General features: G+C 45.0%; 1 protein-coding gene across 1 annotated transcript in view; it reads right to left on the bottom strand.

Annotated features, from left to right (window-relative positions):
- LOC101521841 (contactin-associated protein-like 5) overlaps positions 1-21013 on the bottom strand; it is a 415974-nt gene that overhangs the window by 181343 nt on the left and 213618 nt on the right. Inside the window, exons 9-10 of the mRNA XM_058664165.1 lie at positions 20283-20432; positions 17062-17233 (exon numbers count right to left, since the gene is read on the bottom strand). Of these exons, the coding sequence (XP_058520148.1) occupies positions 17062-17233; positions 20283-20432 (322 nt within the window). The remainder of the gene's footprint in view (positions 1-17061; positions 17234-20282; positions 20433-21013) is intronic.

Here is a 21013-nt window from a genome sequence, read left to right as displayed (position 1 = left end):
TTTTATAAAAATGATCTGTCAGCCCAGCCCATTGGTTCAGCTGTTAAATACTTGTCTTGCACACACTGGGATGCCATTTTGGTGCCAGTTCACGTCCTAGTTGCTCCACTTCCCTTCCAGCTCCCTGCTTGTGGATTAGGAAAGCAGTAGAGGATGGCTCAAAGCCTTGGGACCCTGCACCCGCAATGGGTGACCTTAATAATATCCTGGCTGCTGGCATCAGATTGTTTCAATTCTGACCATTGTCACTGCTTGGAGAGCAAAACAGCAAACGGAAGTTCTTTCTCTGTCTCCCTGAAATCTGCCCTTCCCACCAAAAAAATACATACATCTTTATATATACATCTTATACCTTTATATGTGTGTGTGTGTGTGTCTGCCATTGCAAGGCAAGATGTTTTCTTGGCTTTTATCAGAGAGAGGCATATAATTGTTTCAGTTAGGATTTTTTCTATATTCAGGAACCACTTGTTTGGCTCCCAGCTTTGAGCTCGGATGCGGTGATCCTGACACACACAGAACATGAGCCAGAGGAGAGCTCTAAACCCTGGCTCCCCATCATGACACTGTTTCCTTGCAATGCATTAAGATTCTTCAGTGTTACTTCACTGTGAGCAATGTGTTCTAATAAGTCATACTAACAAGAACTTGAGCTGGAGATATTTAAAACTTAATTTAAGTCACTTTAGGAAAGAAAAATAAGACGTGTGAGCTCAGAAAACACACACTGAGCAGCAGGAAACAAGATGCAGCTGGGTTTCAAAAATGCTAACCCTGGCGGTAAGGGATGCAATCAGGGCTGCCTCCTTTGGCCATGGCTTTCCTCCTGTCACTTACCTGTGCTCACAGGCCTGCATTCTAGCTTTTAACTCAGCAAGAGAGCATTTCTGCCAGGTTCTAAGTCAGGCAGCGTAAACCTTCTACTGGTGATGAACCTTACTTTGTATTTGGAAGTTGGAAAATCCCTAGAGGGAGCTCAGTGTTTCTTGGCTTCACTCCACCCTTGCCAAGGTGTGGTGTTTTGTAAGAATAGAGAATGCTCAGGACCATGTGGTAAGTGGAGACAGAGTAACCTCGAATAAAGACACGGTTACAACAACTTCACAAACACCACTCATGCTTCAGATTTTAACGCACGGATCCACAGCCACTTCCGGTGTGGTATCTTATATTTACAGCAAAATTTGCTTTGTCATTTACACTCAAGTTACCTTACAAAGATGTATCCTCAAAATTAATAAGCCATAACACAAGGTTATTTCCCTAAATGCACATCATCAGTTGCATTTCCAGTTGTTTGGAACTGAATGTCATGTGGACAGTCGGTTCTTCGACACTCTAGGTCACTTTTCATCTCATTTTCAATGTGATCCCCCAGGTCTAAGAAGAAAAAGGCTAGAAGTACCCTTCCTTCTCTTTCCTGGGTACACCTTCCAATGCACTGTGCTGCTTCTCCACTGCACATGTTCTGATCCACTGCGCTTGTGACCTATCTGGCTCAGACTTGTAACAGCATCTCTGACAGAAACAAAGTTGGTAGAACAGTGGAAGTCTATTTGTTATCTCTAGGAGATTTTTGCAGGAGGAAAAAAAGCAGGTAGATTCTGCCCCCCTCTTTTTTTGTTTGTTTCATTTCCCTCTAAATATTTACATATGCAAAGAAGGCAAATATGCCTACCTCAGTTTAAGCTCCATGCTAGATTCTGGAGTAGGGTGTTGCAATAAGTATTTCAATGAATCAAGAAAAAAAGCCTTTGAAAATGCATGTTCAGAATTATCCGGAGAATGGTGAGCACCATCAGATAAGGGAGTGAATTCCAATAGCTGAGGCAGCGGCTCAGGTTCATGTTGCAGAAGTTGAGAGATTACTGCTTGTTGACAAAGGCAACCTTCCCATACTGGGGCAGCAGACCCAGTCCGGGATCCTCCATTTCAGTTTTCAATTCCAGCCCCTGCTGATGTGCCTTGGAAAGGCATGGAGTGTGGGCCATGCCTTGGGCCTCTGCCACCCCAGTCGGAGGCAGGGATGGAATTTCCCATGCCTGACTTCAGCCTGGTCCAGCCCTGCCTGTTGCACCCATTGGAGTAATTAATCAGAAGGTCAAAGATCAGCTCTGCTGGTCATTCAGCCTTCCACATAAGTAAATCTATCTTCAAACTTAGCAATCCTGATGATTAAACAGGCAGTGGAGACCCATTACATACAGACCAAAGTTGTGAGTCATCCAAACCAGGAGTAAGAAGTGACATTCCAGGGTAATTGTGTTCTACAGAAGAGGAGGAAGAGAGGTCTGATGTCTGTTTATGACACTCAAGATGTTCTTACTGGTTCTTCTAGAAAACACTCTCTCAGTTAGCATCCAGCTGCCAACTATGAGAAGCCCAGAGGTTCCTCGTGTTTCCTCCATGCTATTAATTTTGGGGGCAGCCTTTTCAAAGCCGGCTTGTGATGTGGACAACTAGCTTTGTGGAAAGAAGGGCGTCCTGGTTCCACGTGCGTATGAGAGGGTGACCAGCCTCTAGTGCATTACCCTTTTGCTCACTGTGTGAACACGAGCATGCCAATGTACTGAGAATGGAGCTCATGGAATCTCGCACACTCCAGCAGCTCTCAAACGTATTTGAGCAAAGAAACCACTTTGTAAAGAATACTATTAACATCCAACCACTCCTGCTGTGCAGCAAAAATAAGTAATTGCATTATGAGAAGTTTCTTTTTAAGTAATAGAACTTTTCACATTTTGAACCACTTTTCACATTTTGTGTCTGATGTTGACTAGGTATCCATGTAGTTCTTCAGCTACAATTCACTTCATCTATTTGATCTTTCATATTTGTATTTGTTATCTTCCCAAGCACACAACATGTTTTTCCTCGAAGCATCTTTCCTTTACTAAGATGAGCACTGATCATGGGATAATCAGGATGTGCACGGATACTATTCAGTATGTCTAAGATGCTGAAAGATGAGCTGTTGGATGCCTGGCCTTTCTTCCAAGGGACAATCTTATTTATTTATTTTTAATAGTTCTAAGCTTTCTGATTGAGATAATTGATTTCTAACTGAAAATATTTCTAATTAACTTTGCAATGTTAAGAGAAGTTTCTGACAACAGGATTTCTCATTCCTCTTCCTTTTTAAAAAGATTCATTTATTTTTATTTGAAAGTCAGATACACACAGAGAAGGACAGACAGACAGGAAGATATTCTGTCCTCTGATTCATGCCCCAAGTGGTCACAATGGCTAGAGCTGAGCCAGAGCTGTGCCGATCTGTCCAGATCTCCCATGCAAGTGCAAGGTCCCAAGACTTTGGGTCAGCCTCAACTGCTCTCCCAGGCCACAAACAGGGACCTGGATGGGAAATGGGGCCGCCAGGATTACCGCCAGTGCTCATACAAAGAGGTTTTATATAGCATTTGGCAAAAGTTGGAAGGAACAGTCTGCATTAGAAGATGCAGGAGCATTTGACGTAAGCAAATGCTGAAGTCTCTGTCAAGTACTTGGGAAAAGGAGAGGAGAGGAGAGGAGAGGAGGAGAGAAGAGATGAGGAGAGGAGAGAGAAGTGAGGGGAGGAGAGGAAAGGGGAGGGGAATGGAGGAGAGGGGAGGGGAGGAGAGCAAAGGAGAGGGGAGGTGGAGGGAATGAAGGAGAGGAGAGGAGAGGACAGGAGAGGAATGGGGAGGTAAGGGAAGGAAAGGGGAGGGGAGGAGAGGAGAGGAAGGAAAGAACAGAGGAAGGAGATAGGAAAGGAATGAAGAGAGATGAAAAGGGAAGAACAGAGAAAGACAGAAAGCACAACATCAGGGCATGAGTTGGATGGAATGCCAGTGAGTTGGATGGAACGCCAGTGGGTTGGATGGAATGCCAGTGCGTTGGATAGAATGCCAGGGAGTTGGATGGAACACCGGTGGGTTGGATGGAACGTCAGTGGGTGGGATGGAACGCCAGTGGGTGGGATGGAATGCCAGTGGGTTGGATGGAAGCCAGTGGGTTGGATGGAACGCCAGTGGGTTGGATGGAACGCCAGTGGGTTGGATGGAACGCCCATGGGTTGGATGGAATGCCAGTGCTGCTTTCTGGGCTCATGTGAGCCTCTGTCTTTCAAGAGCTTCACTTTTGCAATCAGCACCCCTCATGGTCACAGGCACATGGGCATCTGCCAGTGAAGTGTGTCATCCTTCCATTTCTGTGATGGAAAAATTTCCAGCTTCACAAGATTTTCCCGGAGCCTCCACTGAATCCAGAGGGTGTGCTGTCTGCACATTAGCTCACCAGGAGTGTGCTGATACTTTGTACCAGTCACACCAGACACTTTGTGTATTTCTCTTACTTTGCCTTTGCTTCACACTTGCATCGTATTGCAGAAAACTGCATTTTCCTCCCTAAACATGCAGTTATAATAAGGATAACACATTTTCTCTGCTTCCTTCCCCTGGATTATATATAGACTGCATTGCTCAAATATATCACTCCAGTTTGTTTTGTCTAATTTTATGAGAACCTTGTGAAACAAAAACGTTCTTGCTCACTGATGCTTACAGAAGGAACACTTAACACCAGCTGAACCATGGCAGCTGACATTAGCCTTGGTCTTATTATGTGCTTGTTAATCAAAGAGGTTTGGCATGAATCAGGCTGTGAAGTTTTCTATATGAGAAAGAGGCAAAGGGCTTTGACCCAAAATTGTAGAAAGCAGCCTCCAGGGTTCTGAATCTCTGAAGTTGCTAAAGATCATTAAGTGTCTCTATAGCTCAAGGCAACTTCACCATGCTTGCGAAATTTCATAAGCTTCTTGTACAGCTCCTCCTTGGCTGTGGAAAGCACACAGGGTCTAGCTTCAAACGACCCAAAGTCTCTGGCAAGCCATTATTAGGCACACACTGTCAACACATTTTCTGACCTAGAAGATGGCTAATGAGTGCATGTGGGCAGAATAAGAATTCATGCTGTAGGCAATAAAGACAGAAAAGAAAAGACAAACCCATGAGACACTGCCAAATATGACTGGGAATATATGAGCTGCAAGTGATGTGAAATACACAGATTCTGATGCTCAAAATATTCAGGAGTTTTAAAAATGCATAGGTGCTTAAAATAATAATAGTAATAATAATAATAATAATACAAAGCTGGGTAGTCATGGGATTTAAAGGTAAGTTTATTTGGGTGCAACAAATTTTAAAATCATACATGGCCTTTTCTTATTTTTTCGTATTATTCATTTCCATGAACTGTTGAAGACCCTCTTGTACATGTTGACTCTGCATTGTTACATTAGGATGGTTATCAATTGGATGTGCTGTGAACAAGCTGACTGCAGGCAGGAGCTCACTCCTGGGCCTCTTCTCACAGTTCTTTACAGCAGTGTGCAAAGTGAGGATTAAAGAAAAGAGGCCGTCCCTGGGGTCAGCATTGTGCCATGGCTGGTAAACCCACCACATGCAATGCCTGCATCCTAAACGGGCAATGGTTTGTTTTCTCTTTGCTCTACTTACAATCCACTCCCTGCGAATGGCTCAGGAAAAGCAGCAGACAATGGGCCACGTAACTGAACTGCTGCTACTCATGTGGGGAATAGATTTGAAGCTCATGGCTTCTAGCTTGCGCCTTACCCAGCATTCACACTGGCAGCCATTTGGCAATGAACTATCAGATGAAAGATCTCTCTCTTTCTCTCTCCCCACATGCCATTCTCTACTCCACATTCCAGTAACTCTGATTTTCAAATATAAGAATGAATCTTTAAGAAAAAAAGAAAAACAAAACAAAATATGCATCCTGGAGCTTCAGGGAACGGACACACTCCTTTCTCCTGCTTGACTTTCCTCCGCTTCTCAGATGCCTCATAGCATTGAAGAAAATGGCAATTTGTGAGACTGTATTATTTGTTCATATTTCTGCCAAGCACTTGTTCCCATCACAGCCCCCTACCAGCTTTCAGCATGTGTCCAGCTCACATTAGCTCCTGAGTTGCAGCTTAACACTTGGTAATTGTATAACCTTTAAACTGCAAATCCTCTTGTCACTTCCACACGCTTGGGATTTACCAATTTGCCAGCTCAAATATCATTCTCACCTTTACTGTAAGTAGGTAAACTTTTTTAAAACACTGTTTGTTTAATTTCAGGTAGTCGTTATGCATATAATATTGAAAATGAATTGATAAGGGCCTCTGCAATGATTCAATTGGTTAACCCTCCACCTGCTAGCCTTGGCATACCCTGTGAAAGCCAGGCATGGTAAATGCTCCACCTGCTAGCCTTGGCATACCCTGTGAAAGCCAGGCATGGTAAATGCTCCACCTGCTAGCCTTGGCATACCCTGTGAAAGCCAGGCATGGTAAATGCTCCACCTGCTAGCCTTGGCATACCCTGTGAAAGCCAGGCATGGTAAATGCTCCACCTCTAGCCTTGGCATACCCTGTGAAAGCCAGGCATGGTAAATGCTCCACCTCTAGCCTTGGCATACCCTGTGAAAGCCAGGCATGGTAAATGCTCCACCTCTAGCCTTGGCATACCCTGTGAAAGCCAGGCATGGTAAATGCTCCACCTCTAGCCTTGGCATACCCTGTGAAAGCCAGGCATGGCAAATGCTCCACCTCTAGCCTTGGCATACCCTGTGAAAGCCAGGCATGGTAAATGCTCCACCTCTAGCCTTGGCATACCCTGTGAAAGCCAGGCATGGTTAACCCTCCACCTGCTAGCCTTGGCATACCCTGTGAAAGCCAGGCATGGTAAATGCTCCACCTGCTAGCCTTGGCATACCCTGTGAAAGCCAGGCATGGTAAATGCTCCACCTCTAGCCCCAGCATAACAAACAAAGGCCTTGCATACAGAGCATGCCCTGGGTGCTTCACTTCCACCTTCAACCCAGTTCCCCGACTATCGCCTGGGAAAATAGTGGGGGCTGTACCTCAAGATGAGTCTTTAAAAAGGACACCTGTGCCCAACCATGCTGCTTCTGATGCCAGCCTCTTCTTTGTCCAGCAATTGGTTCTATGCTATCAGGTAGTTGAGCATTTCCATGGAGGAACCAGACCAGCAAAGCGACAAACAAAAGGAAAAAACCCTACAGAACAGACCCTTGCTCTAAGGACAAAGGGAAGATAGGAGCAGGAGAACCAAGGCCATGCTCTCTGAATTCAGGCCCTGCATTCTTCCTGGTGGGTATCGAGAGCCAAGACATGCCCCTGACAGCTGTTGGACACTCAGGTCCGAAGTGGTGAATGAATGGCTGAGTCATGGAGGAAGTTCACCAGGTGCCAGCACAAAGAACCAAGCAGGCCTGCAGCCTCCTGGAGCGGTACTGCACTGGGAGTATGCGCAACAGCCACCACTCCCTAGCGCCCCGCAAACCTGTGGTTGCACTTTCCTTGGTCAGTTGCAGTCTGAAAATTTTAGATGGAAAATAGCGAAAATAAACAATTTGTAAGCTTTAACTGCGCAGTATGATGAAACGTTCTGCCGTCTGATTTAAACCTGCCCAAGTAGTAAATTGCTGTTTTATCCAGTTGTGAGCTCCAGCTGCCTGTAAGCCACACAGCACCTGTCTTGGTCAGCAGACCAACTGCCTTGTGCTTGTCTCCTTGTAACTCTGACCTTATTACATTATCATTCATAAGGAGAGATGCTGACAATGTTAATATGGCACAGAGTTATAATGGCTGTATTTTACTGTTAAGAAATTTTACAATGTATAAGTTAGAAACTTAAACTTTACCGTAGGGTGTGTGTGTGTGTGTGTGTGTGTGTGTGTGTGTGTGTCAAGCCATGCCTCCCATGGATATACATGGAAATCTGTACACACATTTCTCAACATAAAGGCTGAAACTGATACATACAATTTCCATATCTGAGAGGGGACTGACAATTTCCAATCATATTATTCAGCAGATCTCTAAATCCTGTTACTAAAAACCAACAATGATTTTAATATGCAAAGCAGAGATTGCCTTTGAAGTCATTATAACAGTTGTATAAATTGCCCCAATTAAACTTTTCAGCACAGAGAAGTGCAGGTGGCTGGCAACGTGATCCTAAAATTTTCTGCTAATTAAGTAAATAGAATTCAAACTGTTCACCAAATCACCTGACTGGAAATAATGGAACTTGGAAGTAAGTGAAGTTCCACTTGCTCCTGCAGTGTCTCGCAGCACTCTGTGCTATGTGCCTGTGTGTTCCCTGCGTTTCCAAGGCACCCCGATCTCTGTCGCTGCCCTGTCTGAAATGCATCCCGAATCCACAGCCCTGCAGTGACCTGGCACTCTGTGCTATGTGCCTGTGTGTTCCCTGCGTTTCCAAGGCACCCCGATCTCTGTCGCTGCCCTGTCTGAAATGCATCCCGAATCCACAGCCCTGCAGTGACCTGCCACACTGTGCCAAAGAGATCTTTCCAAGGTAAAGCAAAAGCTGGAGGGAAGAATTCAGACTCATAACTAGAATCCAGTAAAGCATCAATCATGTGCCCTAAACATAACAGGTTATATATGTAGGTAATTAATCCAAGATATGTAACCCCTTCAAGTCTGTGTGTGGGTTTTCTCAAATCTAGCCTGCTGATCATAGTCCCATCCACTTTTGTCTCTTTTATTTTCAAGAACTTTTATCTTCCTGTTTTCAATTCTTTCCCAAACTCCAAGGGGGTGCTGTTGGACACCTCAAAATTATAAAATGCATACATTGAATTCACTTGACAAAGAAGTCGAGATAGGAAAGGCAAAATGAGACTGTGCCCACAACTGAGCTAAAACATAAAAATGTGATTCACTTCCTGAAAATCTGGAGTTGGTTTCCATTTTGAGGCATGCTATTCGTTTTTATTCAATGTCCGTTTCATCATCTTCCATTGAGAGAGGTCCGCAGAGGCACTGAACACTGAGAAGTTAATGGTCATCACGCAGGGGATACAGGAACCAGCGGAGCCAGCTCTGCCTCCAAAGGCTGATGTCACAAAGACACCACAAGACCTCATCCGAGTTCTGCCTACTTCCAAAGCGAACTTCATCCCAAATAAAAACGGCATAGAACTATGTTTAAATTTAGATTTTATTGCTAAAAGAGGTGACCTTCTGTTGTGCATCAGGCCTATTTTTCCCCAACCCAAAATATATTGCATTTCTTTTTTTGCTTCCAACTGCTTCTATCAACAGTGCTTGTAATGGGCCATCAGTGAATGCCGTTCTGCCCCAGAAAAGTGGTACTTAATGAGCACAGGTCATTTGTATGATGGATTCAATGAGTGGATGTAGAAAAGGGAAAAACGTAATAAAAAGGATGGTGACATGGGCTCTGGGGAAGGTAGCAGTCTACAGAATGTGATAAACAAATGAAAATCCTCATCCAAGTGCCAAAGGAAGACGTCAATAAAATCGAATCATGTGACAGAATCAAGGGCCATCTCTTCCAGCAGTTAGACATGATTTACATCTCACACACGTGGACTTAAAAATCTTAAAATCAACACTTCCTTACAGTTTCATCAGAAGCGAACATTTCCTTGGAGTTTGTTTACAAAGACACCTGAAGTTCTTAGTCCCAGTGTGTCTTGGGGAAGATGATCTAGGAATCTCAGGATTTTGACATTTTCTCTGTGCTACCAGAATGTGCACATAATATGACTGTTTCATAACCACCATTCTTGGAATGAAACCCTCACCTTTGGAAGTGCTTGTGATACCTCGCCTGGCTCACAGCTCTGGCTATATTCAAAATCAATGTCGTAGATTACCAGTTGGGCATATAAAGGGTTGGCAGAGGGAAGCATGGACACTGGGATTCACAGTACTGTGATGGGGCTGAATGGAGTGCTAGCCTAGGTCTGGCTAATATTCTCAGCTTTCCATAACTCAAGGTATCTTGGTGCACTGTGGAAAAAATCACATTTCATAGAGATAATTATCCATGTTGCTTGTGAAAACCAGAGATAAGGCCAATAACAGAAAATAGGGATCTTTGCTCAGGGTTGCTTATATCAGACCCAGGCATCAGGTTCTTTCCAAGCTATGCTTCCCTGCTGAAACTCAATGAAGATGAGATGGGGGTGGGAATAGTGCTCATTTTAAAGCACACACACACACACAATACATGCAGAGTTCCAAATGGAAGATCTTTAACAAGTCAGCTCAAAATACAGTCCCCAAAGACGCTCATTCCAGCTTTTCCAAGGGGTCTTTGATTCCCTAATCATCACACAGAACTTGTGAAAACCCCACGTGTGTCTTCCCAGTATTTCCTTCATCGCATTCCTGACCTAAGATGGAGAAGTCACAACCTCATGGTGTCTTAGGCAAACTATTCATCAGGATTTATATCCCTTCTCTTCCTAATCTAACACACCCTGACCCACACCATATTTTAACACAGAATGGGAACTGCCACATTCTCGTTCTGAATTCTGCTGAGAAGGGATCATGCTTTTCCTCTGCAGGTTTAGAGGCAGGACAATGTAGGGTCAGACCCAAGATCTTCAAAGTAATCCTTGCTGTAAAGCTATCCTCTGTTCCGTATTGACTGTGTGACCTTGGGCAAGGTACATGGTGGTCCTAGGTCTCAACTGCATTATCTGTATAATGGAACCAGTATCGCCTAATTAAGGGGCTGGCATCAAGAAGTGTGATACCACCTGTGATACTGGCATTGCATATAAGTGGCTGCTTCACTTCCCATCCAGCTCCATACTAATAGAATAGGAAAGCAGTAGATGATGGCCAAAGTATAAGGGCCCTTTCCAGCCATGTGGGAAACCAAGGATAAGGTTTCTAGATGTTGGCATTAGCCTGCTAAGCCTGGGTTATTGCAGTCATCTAAGGAATAAGGCAACAGATAGAAGATCTCTTTCTCTCTGTATTTCTCTCTTTCACTTGTTCATCTCTCTTCTTAACTCTGACTTCCAAGTAAACATATACATATTTCCCAAAAAGCTATCTGTTTCAAAGTCTCATTGTGAGGATCCAAAAAATACACACACACACAATGAACCAGCCCCCTAGTTAATATCATTTAAAAATTGGCTATTTCCAAGGTTGTTACCAAAATTTTCAACTGTCTGAGGCTTCCTCTGACACCGTCTTAAGTTCTTTTAGCTATGGTGCTAACATAGCCATTCCAATCCAGGCAAATTATTGCACAACATCTGGTCTCAGTCCGATCTAACACTCTTCACTAAAGAACATCTGAATAGCTTTTCCTGACATCCATCAATCCACTCATGCTTCTCGTCCCTGCCCAAATATCACCCCTAAAGTATTCACATCTAGAGCCATTGTTGTGGTGCCATGGGTTAAGACACCCATAGCAGCAACAGCATCCCATTTCAGAGTGCTGGGTTGGGTCCCATCTACTCCATTGTCTACCTGGCTTCCAGCTAATACCTGTGGGAAGACAATGAAAGACGGCCGAAGTATTTGATCCTGTGCCACCCAAAGGAGAGACTCAGATGGAGTCCCTTGCTCTTGGTTTTAGCCCTGCCCAGCTCTGACTGTTGTAGCCATTTGGGGAGTGACCAAAAGAATAAAAGGCTCTCTCTCTCTCTCTCGCTCTCTCTCTCTCTCTCTCTCTCTCTCTCTCTTTCTACCTTTTCAATAAGTGACTCTTGCAAAAGTGTCCTCCCTTTCGCCAGCTCTGGCTACTCAAGCCTTTTCCTCCTGGCTGTGGCTCTTCAGCCATATTTGTATAGACTGAAGAATTCAAGAAAACTGAGATTGAATCATGGCTCCTGGAAATAGGAAACAAATGACCTCAGGCACCCACTGAAAGTCCCTCAACACCAATGTTGCTATCTATAAAAGGAAGAAAGGAGACCAGAGTGTGTTTCTCAAATTTGAATGTTCATCAAAATCATACCTGGAACCCTGCTATTTACGGTCCGGTTGAGACTGGGTTGGGCCTGGGCATATGCATTAATAACAGATTGGTGTTGCTGGTCTGCTAGTGATATGTGGAGAATCACGTTGTGGAATTCACATGACAGTGGGGAGAATCGGAATGTTGTTTACTGTTACATAAATAGAACCTTTCCTTTCCCTCATTAAAAGGAACCCAAAATGATAAATAAGGAAGCAGAACTGATCATGTTTTGATTGGGCCCCATCCAACCAATGAATAAAGGAAGAGCACCATATTGGAGCCCTTCTCATTTTGTCATTCAAAGGTCTGCATGGGCCTTGCCCTTGCAGTGACTTTTCAGGCACCCAACATAAAGACTTACAGTTTTACAGAAAAATTAAAACATACATATTACCCTACAAGCCATCTTTTTTATATTACTCTCTGTTTTTAACACACTCCCCACACAGGGTAGGGATTTAGCATGAGCGTGTTTATAGGATGCAAACCAACGTACATCCTCCCCACATTGAGTGCTTACAAAACCCAGAATAAAGAAATTGACCCAAGAGTTCAACATCTTAAAAGATGCATAGGTGGGGGAGAGGAAGAGCTCACTAGGTCAGAAGTCACACTTTATAACTTATGCCCTGCTCCGTAGATACGACCATTCTTTGGAAGGCAGTCAGACAAAAGTGTCTGCCCCATTGTACACACCGGCAAGTACCACAGAGGCACAACACTGCTTCAGCTTTGGCTTTGCCACCCTCAGAGCCACGTCCTCATCTGCTTGTGCAAAACCAGAGCTTTGTTGTGTCCTTGAGCTATTCCTAGAGAATCTCTGCGTATATGAAGCTTGTAGGGTGTGAGACATGGAATCACGTGAGCTTTTGCTGAAGATAGGACCATGTGAAACCTGCTTATGAGCCTGAACCAGAGAGGGTGGTCAACAGAAATTCACCCAAAGAAGCATTGAAGGTGATTTTTCTCTTTACTATTTAAGGCATCCTGTTCAGCCTCCTGTCAATCCTAGCAGATAGGTGTGGATTAGGAAAAAAAAAAGCTGGGGTGCAGAGAATACGAGGCTGATGGTCAGGCCAGCAGAGGAGGGATGGTGGCTGCTCAATGCACCCCCGACTCCTAGTAAGGCAGCGAAAAGATGGGTTGAGATGCATACTCATTAAGTTTCCTAAATCCCTGAGAAGGTATTCAAAAACTTTTTACTCCAGATGACCTTTCAAGCATGATTTTTAAAAAGCACAAATAAGATAGTGGCGATTCCAGGCCTCATCTAAAAAGGGAGATTCAAAAATCCCTTGGCAGGGGAGTCTATTTCAATCAGGGGACAGTCACAACAGTTGTGCAAATATGCCCCTGCATTTCACTTATCTGATGTCCACACAGTGACCAATAGTAAGGAGCCTTTAAATGTACCTGACACATGGATAGGATCACAAGAAAGGGACCTTGGGGGCTCTGGATCCCACCTCTTTCTGAGAAAGAGGAAAGGATAGTGCCAGCAAAAAAAAGAGGCCTGCAGTTCTGTGGAAGGGCATCAAGAAAGGAAGTGAGGAGAGTTACTTAGCCTGCTAGTAGCCCAAGAAAACATCCCAGCCATAACTCCAACAACCCTTGCCACCAAGGAGCCAAACTCCTTAGAGGCAAACACTTTGCACTTGCCTTGAAATCAAATTTGCATTGATTTATACATTAAAAATAAAACATCCAATTCAGAAAGAAGCCACCTGCCCTTTTAGCACCTGACCGCCTTTCACAAATGTCAATTCATCATTTGAGAAATAATCAGGCAAGCAAAGCCTCTCACCACATGTTTCCTTTCTGCTAGAGACAGTGTCTGGTAAATCAGGACAAATGCACCATTTCCCCTCTAAACTAAACACAATCCCATAGGATACAATTAACCAAGACAAAAATTGCATGTAATACCATTAAACAAGACTACAATTACACAAAAGTAATGATGCAGCGCAGATAACTATGACTTTCACGATATGGAAAACAACGAGCTTCTTTGATTAGACAGTAAAGTATCTTAGAAGCCCTGTTGCTGACTGCTGTGCCTTTTGAAGAAGGCTGTGCCGGCTGATGGAACATGAGAGGCTACGACTAAAGATTCTAGGGCTCCACACGGATCCTGTTAAGACTTTCATTGCTGAGGTCTCCATACCTTCACATTTTAATAAAGCAACTATTTTAACTGTCTTACTTTCTAGCTGGCCCAAGAGGAATCACAAATAAAGCGAAAGAGCCAGGAAGTCTGTGTGATTTGTTGACGGCCCGGTGTACAGCGCTATTCACAGACAAGCATGCGTGCAAAGTTCCATTCACTTCCATGGCTGATTCTCAGCATCAGCAGAAATGACTGCCTGCAGAGCTCACTTGCATGCTGCCCAGTAGGAGTCTGCTCCTTCCCAGGACAGGGGCAGGCACCGTCCTCTCTGCATGTGCTCCCTCCCAATGCCGCTCTCTCTCTCTCTGATCTCTGATCTCTCTCTCTGCCTCTCTCTCTCTGATCTCTGATCTCTCTCTCTGCCTCTCTCTCTCTCTCTCTCTCTGATCTCTGTTCTCTCTGCCTCTCTCTCTCTCTGATCTCTGATCTCTCTCTCTGCCTCTCTCTCTCTCTCTCTCTCTCTGATCTCTGTTCTCTCTGCCTCTCTCTCTCTCTGATCTCTGATCTCTCTCTCTCTCTCATCTCTCTCTCTGATCTCTGTTCTCTCTCTTTGCCTCTCTCTCTCTGATCTCTCTCTCTCTCTCTCTGCCTCTCTCTCTCTCTGCCTCTCTCTCTCTGATCTCTGTTCTCTCTCTCTGCCTCTCTCTCTCTCTGATCTCTCTGATCTCTCTCTCTGCCTCTCTCTCTCTGATCTCTGATCTCTCTCTCTCTGCCTCTCTCTCTCTCTCTGATCTCTCTCATCTCTCTCTCTCTGATCTCTGTTCTCTCTGCCTCTCTCTCTCTCTGATCTCTGATCTCTCTCTCTGCCTCTCTCTCTCTCTCTCTGATCTCTGTTCTCTCTGCCTCTCTCTCTCTCTGATCTCTGATCTCTCTCTCTCTCTCATCTCTCTCTCTGATCTCTGTTCTCTCTCTCTGCCTCTCTCTCTCTGATCTCTCTCTCTCTCTCTGCCTCTCTCTCTCTGGTCTCTGTTCTCTCTCTCTGCCTCTCTCTCTCTCTGATCTCTCTCTCTCTCTCTCTGCCTCTCTCTCTCTGATCTCTGATCTCTCTCTCTCTGCCTCTCTCTCTCTCTCTGATCTCTCTCTCTCATCTCTCTCTCTCTGATCTCTGTTCTCTCTCTCTGCCTCTCTCTCTCTCTGATCTCTCTCTCTCATCTCTCTCTCTCTGATCTCTGTTCTCTCTCTCTGCCTCTCTCTCTCTCTGCCTCTCTCTCTCTCTCTCCTTCTCTCTTTCTCCTTCTCCCTCCCCTCTCCCTCTCATTTTGGAGTACCCCATACCCCGTCCACTAGGCAGATCTGAACACCTTCCTTCCTGATTCATGCCTGCAGTCCTTCAGGACACATATGGATCCAAAGTCCCACCCTGTGTTCTGCTCACATCATTGAATTGCACCAAGAATTGCAAATTCATACAATTATTTCTCTGCCACTTGGGAAACACAAATAGCATCAATTATATGGCAACATATTATAACACAGATTCCTGTATTAGAGATGTATTTTACATGTTAAATAAATGACTACGAACTTAGCATTTTACTTTTGCAGACAAGGGCTTTATTGTGATTTTTTTCCTCACTCTGTTGTAATAGGTGATTTCTCCCTGGAAAAAATGTTAAGCATAAACCACTTATAACCAACAAGTAAGCAAACACTCAGTTAGTACTCACTCCTCTGCAACGATAGTTTGAGTTAGCTGAACTGAGAGAAGGCAGGTGCTTGGTGCCTAAGAAGGAATGGTGGAGCCTCACTAGACAGCATCTATCCTCTTCAGCTGTTTGTACTGATTCTTTAAATCTAGGAACACTGGTCATGAGAGGAGCCACATCCCTGGAGGAGAGACAGGGCTTTCCTAGGTCCCTGGGCTGTGGAGTGCAGGTGCTGACTCTCTGTAGCTGGGGTCTGTCTCTGAGGAGAGATGGGGCTTTCCTAGGTCCCTGGGCTGTGGAGTGAGGGTGCTGACTCTGTACCTGGGGTCTGTCTCTCTGAGGAGAGATGGGGCTTTCCTAGGTCCCTGGGCTGTGGAGTGGGGGTGCTGACTCTGTACCTGGGGTCTGTCTCTGTGGAGAGATGGGGCTTTCCTAGGTCCCTGGGCTGTGGAGTGGGGGTGCTGACTCTAGTTGGGGTCTGTCTCTGTGAAGGAGAGACGGGGCTTTCCTAGGTCCCTGAGCTGTGGAGTGGGGGTGCTGACTCTGCACCTGGGGTCTGTCTCTCCTGAGCTGAAGAAGCCATCAGTGGGAGTGGCAGCAGCAAGGACCAGATTCCTGGTACATCTCAATGTTTCCTGGGCACAGCCAGTCCCTGCATGGTGAGGCTCCTAGAGTCCTGGTCCTCACCAGTCTGTGCTAGGGAAAAATACCTGAGGTACCAAAGCGTGAAACACTCAGGCAGGAAGTAGTTTTTCTCTCCTCTGAGCTACACTCTATACTTCCAAGTCAGCAAATGCTGTTTATGCATAAAACTTAATCCTTCCACATATTTATATTTGATCTAATTTGCATATTCCATTTATTGCAACTCAGCAGGAGGAGAGACTCAATTAATTTAATTCATTTGGGGGGGGGGGGCTCTGAAATCCTCTCAGAAACATTTTCCAGGGCCAGCATGATGGCTCAGTGGGTTATGTCCTTGCCTTGAGCACGCCCAGATCCTATATGGTACCAGTTCCTGTCCTGGCTGTTCTGCTTCCCTTCCAGTTCCCTGCCTGTGGCCTGGGAAAGCCGTCGAGGATGTCCCAAAGTCTTGGGACCCTATACCCGTGAGGCACACCCGGAAGAAGTCCCTGGTTTCAGATCAGCTCCACTATAGCTCCACAGGCATTTGTGGAGTGAGCCAGCTGACAGATAGCCTTTCTCCCTGTATCTCCCTTTCTCTGTAAATCTGCCTTCCCAATAAATAAATTTTTAAAAAAGAAAGATTTTCCATTAGATGACTCAATTATTTCTAATGTAGCTAATGTCAGTGGATTCAAATTTCGCTTCAGCTTGTGTCTAAAGCAGGAAAAGCACACGGGGGATGGATGAACAGAGGAGAAGGGACAATAATTACCTGTCTTTGATGCTACACAGATCAATGTGTAAACCACTCAAATTCCCCAGGGCACCTTGCTGAACTGAAATGAGGTCCTTGGGCTGGTTATCAATGAAGATGAGCCTCATGCAGCCTTGGAAAGCCTTAACGGGACTGAGACATTGGGACTCGGTGAGATGGTCGGGGCATCCTGTGGGACAGAGAGAAAAAATGAAGAATGCTGAGATGATCCATCATGGCTTTGGAGACCATACAGAGAATCAGTGCAGGCCTCATTACTCTGGTGCTTTTATATTCACAGCAGTGCAGGTACTTCTGTTTGAAATCCTGCCATTCTTGGGAAGTGGATGGGATTGGTACAGAATGAACCATGCTCCATTGTTGTATAGAAAATGGACGTGTGGCAAACAGAATACTGATGCTCCATAATTCATCTTTCTGATTATCTTCCCTGTTGGTTAGTTCCTTGCCACTGTCTTCCACGGCACCGTCCACTCATCCACAGGGAGTCACATGGTGAAACCACTTGACATTTTGATTTGTCTCAAAACTCCCATCTAAATGCACCATCCAATCCTCAATTACACTTTCAAAGGAAGCTACGTCTCAGGTAAGGATGGTAGCAGAATTATTGCATGGTTAATTGTCAGAAATAGCAGGCTTATCTGCTGGGGACAGTACACACAGGGCTTTGACTAAAATTCTGAACTGATGTGCAAAGCAAATTGAGATCTTAAGGGAAATAAGGACTTCAATGCACACAGTTCGAGCACTGTAATCACATACATGAAAGGTTACCCTTGAGTTTTGAAAAGTACTCTTTAGAAAATGCAGACAAGGGCAGGACAGGTTTAGGAGTGCTTACCCTCTTTGCAGACTTCCAAATAGTCATTATAGGTTCAGAGCAGATGGGAATACAAACCTCCAAACATGGTAAAAATGCATAACAACTGGGAATTATTAGAGCCATTGCTAATGGATGCCTATTGCTGGCCTAGAGCCCGGCAGCTGGTTAACAGCTCACGGGCACACCAGGAAATGAAGAGAGATGCTGCAACTGCTCATTGGAGCAGCAGAGAGAAGTTATGTAAGTTGACTATTACTGCTGGGAACGGATGTTGTATTTTCCCGAAGTTTAGAGACTATGTGGGAAGTGTGTGGATGGATTTTCAGCAACTGAGCCCAGTGCCCCTTCAACCACACCTCGAGGGACACTACTCCATCTGGGCGAGTGAAATTATCTTTACCTTTAGAGATGGCAAATATGAATTGCATCATAACTATTTTTTAATAAAATCTTTCTCAGAAACCCCTTTCTCAGATTGGGTTGTGGATTTTTGTTCACTGTTCCTCACTTGCTCCAGAGACATGCAATGATAACCTCACTGCAGCAGACACCAGCCTTGCTTGCTATCTATGAAACTGGAATAATACCTACCACACAAAGGTGTCCCATGAATTAAAGTAAGATCCACATCACCTTTACAGAAGATGGTGTTGCAGCTGTGAAAGTAGTTGTGGCCTCTACACAGGTGGGGAAGATTGAAGGTTAAGGATTGAAGCTCTTCCTCACCCTAAAATCAGACCAGCAAAGCTTTGCTCTACACAACCTCCCTGCTAGGAAATCCCTGCATGGACTCATGTACTACCCCTATGTAAAAATCCCTTCCAGAATTTACAAGTTTATGGACATCAGGGATAAAAACAAACTTGAGTAATCTATCTGAATGACTACAATGCATACTTTTTCCATAACACTGCTTTTGTCTTTCTGAATGGGGAAGATGGGCAGCCTCTAAAGGCTGAAGGCACTCTGATCATCCCCTGCATGTGGCCAGCACCAGCATCTATGTCTTAGCCTTGATCCCCCTCTCCCGGTGGTTCTGAGTATCCACTTCTCCCACTCAGTCCCAGATAAAATTGTTTAAGTGTCTTGTTCAAGGTCAGATACCCATTGTCCCTCTTCAGAGATTGTGTGGATAATACAAACCATTGATTAGCATACCATATATGAATTTGAATTAAAATGTTTATACATATATATATATATATAAATGTATATAGACAGTTATACATACACGCACAAAGTAACAGATGCCCAGACACATGCAAATGTTTCAGAAGGTGAATGGAGGGGTGGGCATTTGCATCAATGTCCAGGACTTTACTTGGGATGCCCACGTGCCACATCAGAGTGCCAGGGCTTGAATCCTGGAGGACTTGTGACCCCAGGTTCCTGCTCCTGTGCACTCTAAGAGAGGACAGGTATGCAGTTTGTTCCCTGAGACAGACCCAGGAGTCCTGAGATGTGCTCCGGGCTCTTGGCTTTGGCATGGCCAGCCCCGAGTGCCTCAGGCATTTCAGGGAGTGAACCAGCAGGTGGGAGATCACCATCTATGTCTCTCTAGCTCGGTTTCACTGCTTTTCAAGTCAATAAAATGAAGAGATAAAATGGAAAATAAAATGCTATTTAAAAATCATTAACTTTCTTTTAATTGTAAAAAAATGTATATCATGATCAAACCATGCGTGGGTTTCAATTTTATTTTTTCACTCCACCAAACTTGCAATTCCACTTTCCATGAACTCTTTGAAGTACACATCATACGGTTTTCATCCTAATTGTCACCCAGGCTTGTCCTTAGGAAGATTCCCAGGATTCCTCTAACACAGGAGAGGGCAGAATCTGAACTGACTTCTCCCTGGAGAGCACCAAGTTCCTGGCCCTCTGATCTCTCTCCATCCCAAAGGCTCCAAGCCATGGGCACGGCCTGTAGGCATGTGAGCAGAGGAGAGGGGCTGAGAAAGCCAAGGCTGGGGGAGTGCTGGAGGAGGCTCAGCGGGCTGCTTCCCAAGTCCACTCGTGCAAGCCTGCTGGCAGCTGGTGCGTTTTCTCCAAGTTCCCACTTGAGTTTCTCTTCCTTACGTCATCACAGAGACTGACCATAGCTGCCAAAACTTTCTCTGGCTGTGTTACATAATCCCATAATCCCAACCCGTGCAGATGGAGCGCTTCCTTTTCCGAGCCCTGTCCTAACTCATTTATATTAGCATGGCTGCGAGATATTTTGCTTCACACTATTTCCGGTGTGTATGTACACGTGTGTATGCAGACGTGAACAGATGTGTATTTGTAGCCAAAACAAACGGACAGAATGAGACCCGTCAGAGTGAAGTGATTGAACCCTAAATTGCTCCCTCCCCATACTGTTTTCAGTCTCAAAGTTTGGAGAATTTACCTCCAAAGTAGTAACTACTTCCAGAATAGACCTGCACCGGGGCAGTGTCTTGAGTCGGGGATGCTGCGTCATTATCCAGAGTGAGAGTGACGCGGCTCCTTCTGGCGCTGATGCTGACCGCATGCCACAGGCCATCATTCAAGCTGCTGCCTGCAAAAGAAACAGGAAGAGCAGGTGTAGACATGACCGATTCTCCAAGGTCTGGAAACAGTCAGGGTCCTTTCACCCCTACCTGCTCTGGTCACATGCATTCTTGGACTCAAACCCCTCCTGTCTTGGCTCCCAGCACTTACAAAGGGTCATCTCCCTTCACTTCACAAACTCAGTTGTCTGTCTTTCTGTCACTCTCTGACTTCCAGCCCAGCCTTTTTTCCTTCCTTGTTTTTGCTTTTGAAAATGAGCGATCCAGGATGCAGCGCAATAGCCTAGTGGCTAAAATCCTCTGCTTGAACACGCTAGGGTCCCATACGGGCCCTGGTTTGTGTTCTTACTGTTTCACTTCCCATCCAGCTCCCTGCTTGTGACCTGGAAAAGCAGTCAAGGACGGCCCACAGCCTTGGGACCCTACACCCATGTGGGAGACCTGGAAGAAGCTCCTGGCTCCTGGCTTCAGGTCAGGTCAGCTCCAGCCATTGTAGCCACATGGGGAGTAAATCGTGGACAGAAAAAAAATCTTTTTGTCTCTTTCTCTCTTTAAATCTGCCTTTCCAAAAATAAATAAATTATATGTA

Source organism: Ochotona princeps, chromosome 5 (assembly GCF_030435755.1).
Source record: "Ochotona princeps isolate mOchPri1 chromosome 5, mOchPri1.hap1, whole genome shotgun sequence".
In the NCBI taxonomy this organism is placed as follows: domain Eukaryota; kingdom Metazoa; phylum Chordata; class Mammalia; order Lagomorpha; family Ochotonidae; genus Ochotona; species Ochotona princeps.
The sequence above is the reverse complement of the archived record's forward strand: the minus strand, read 5'-3'. Positions and strand labels throughout refer to the sequence as shown.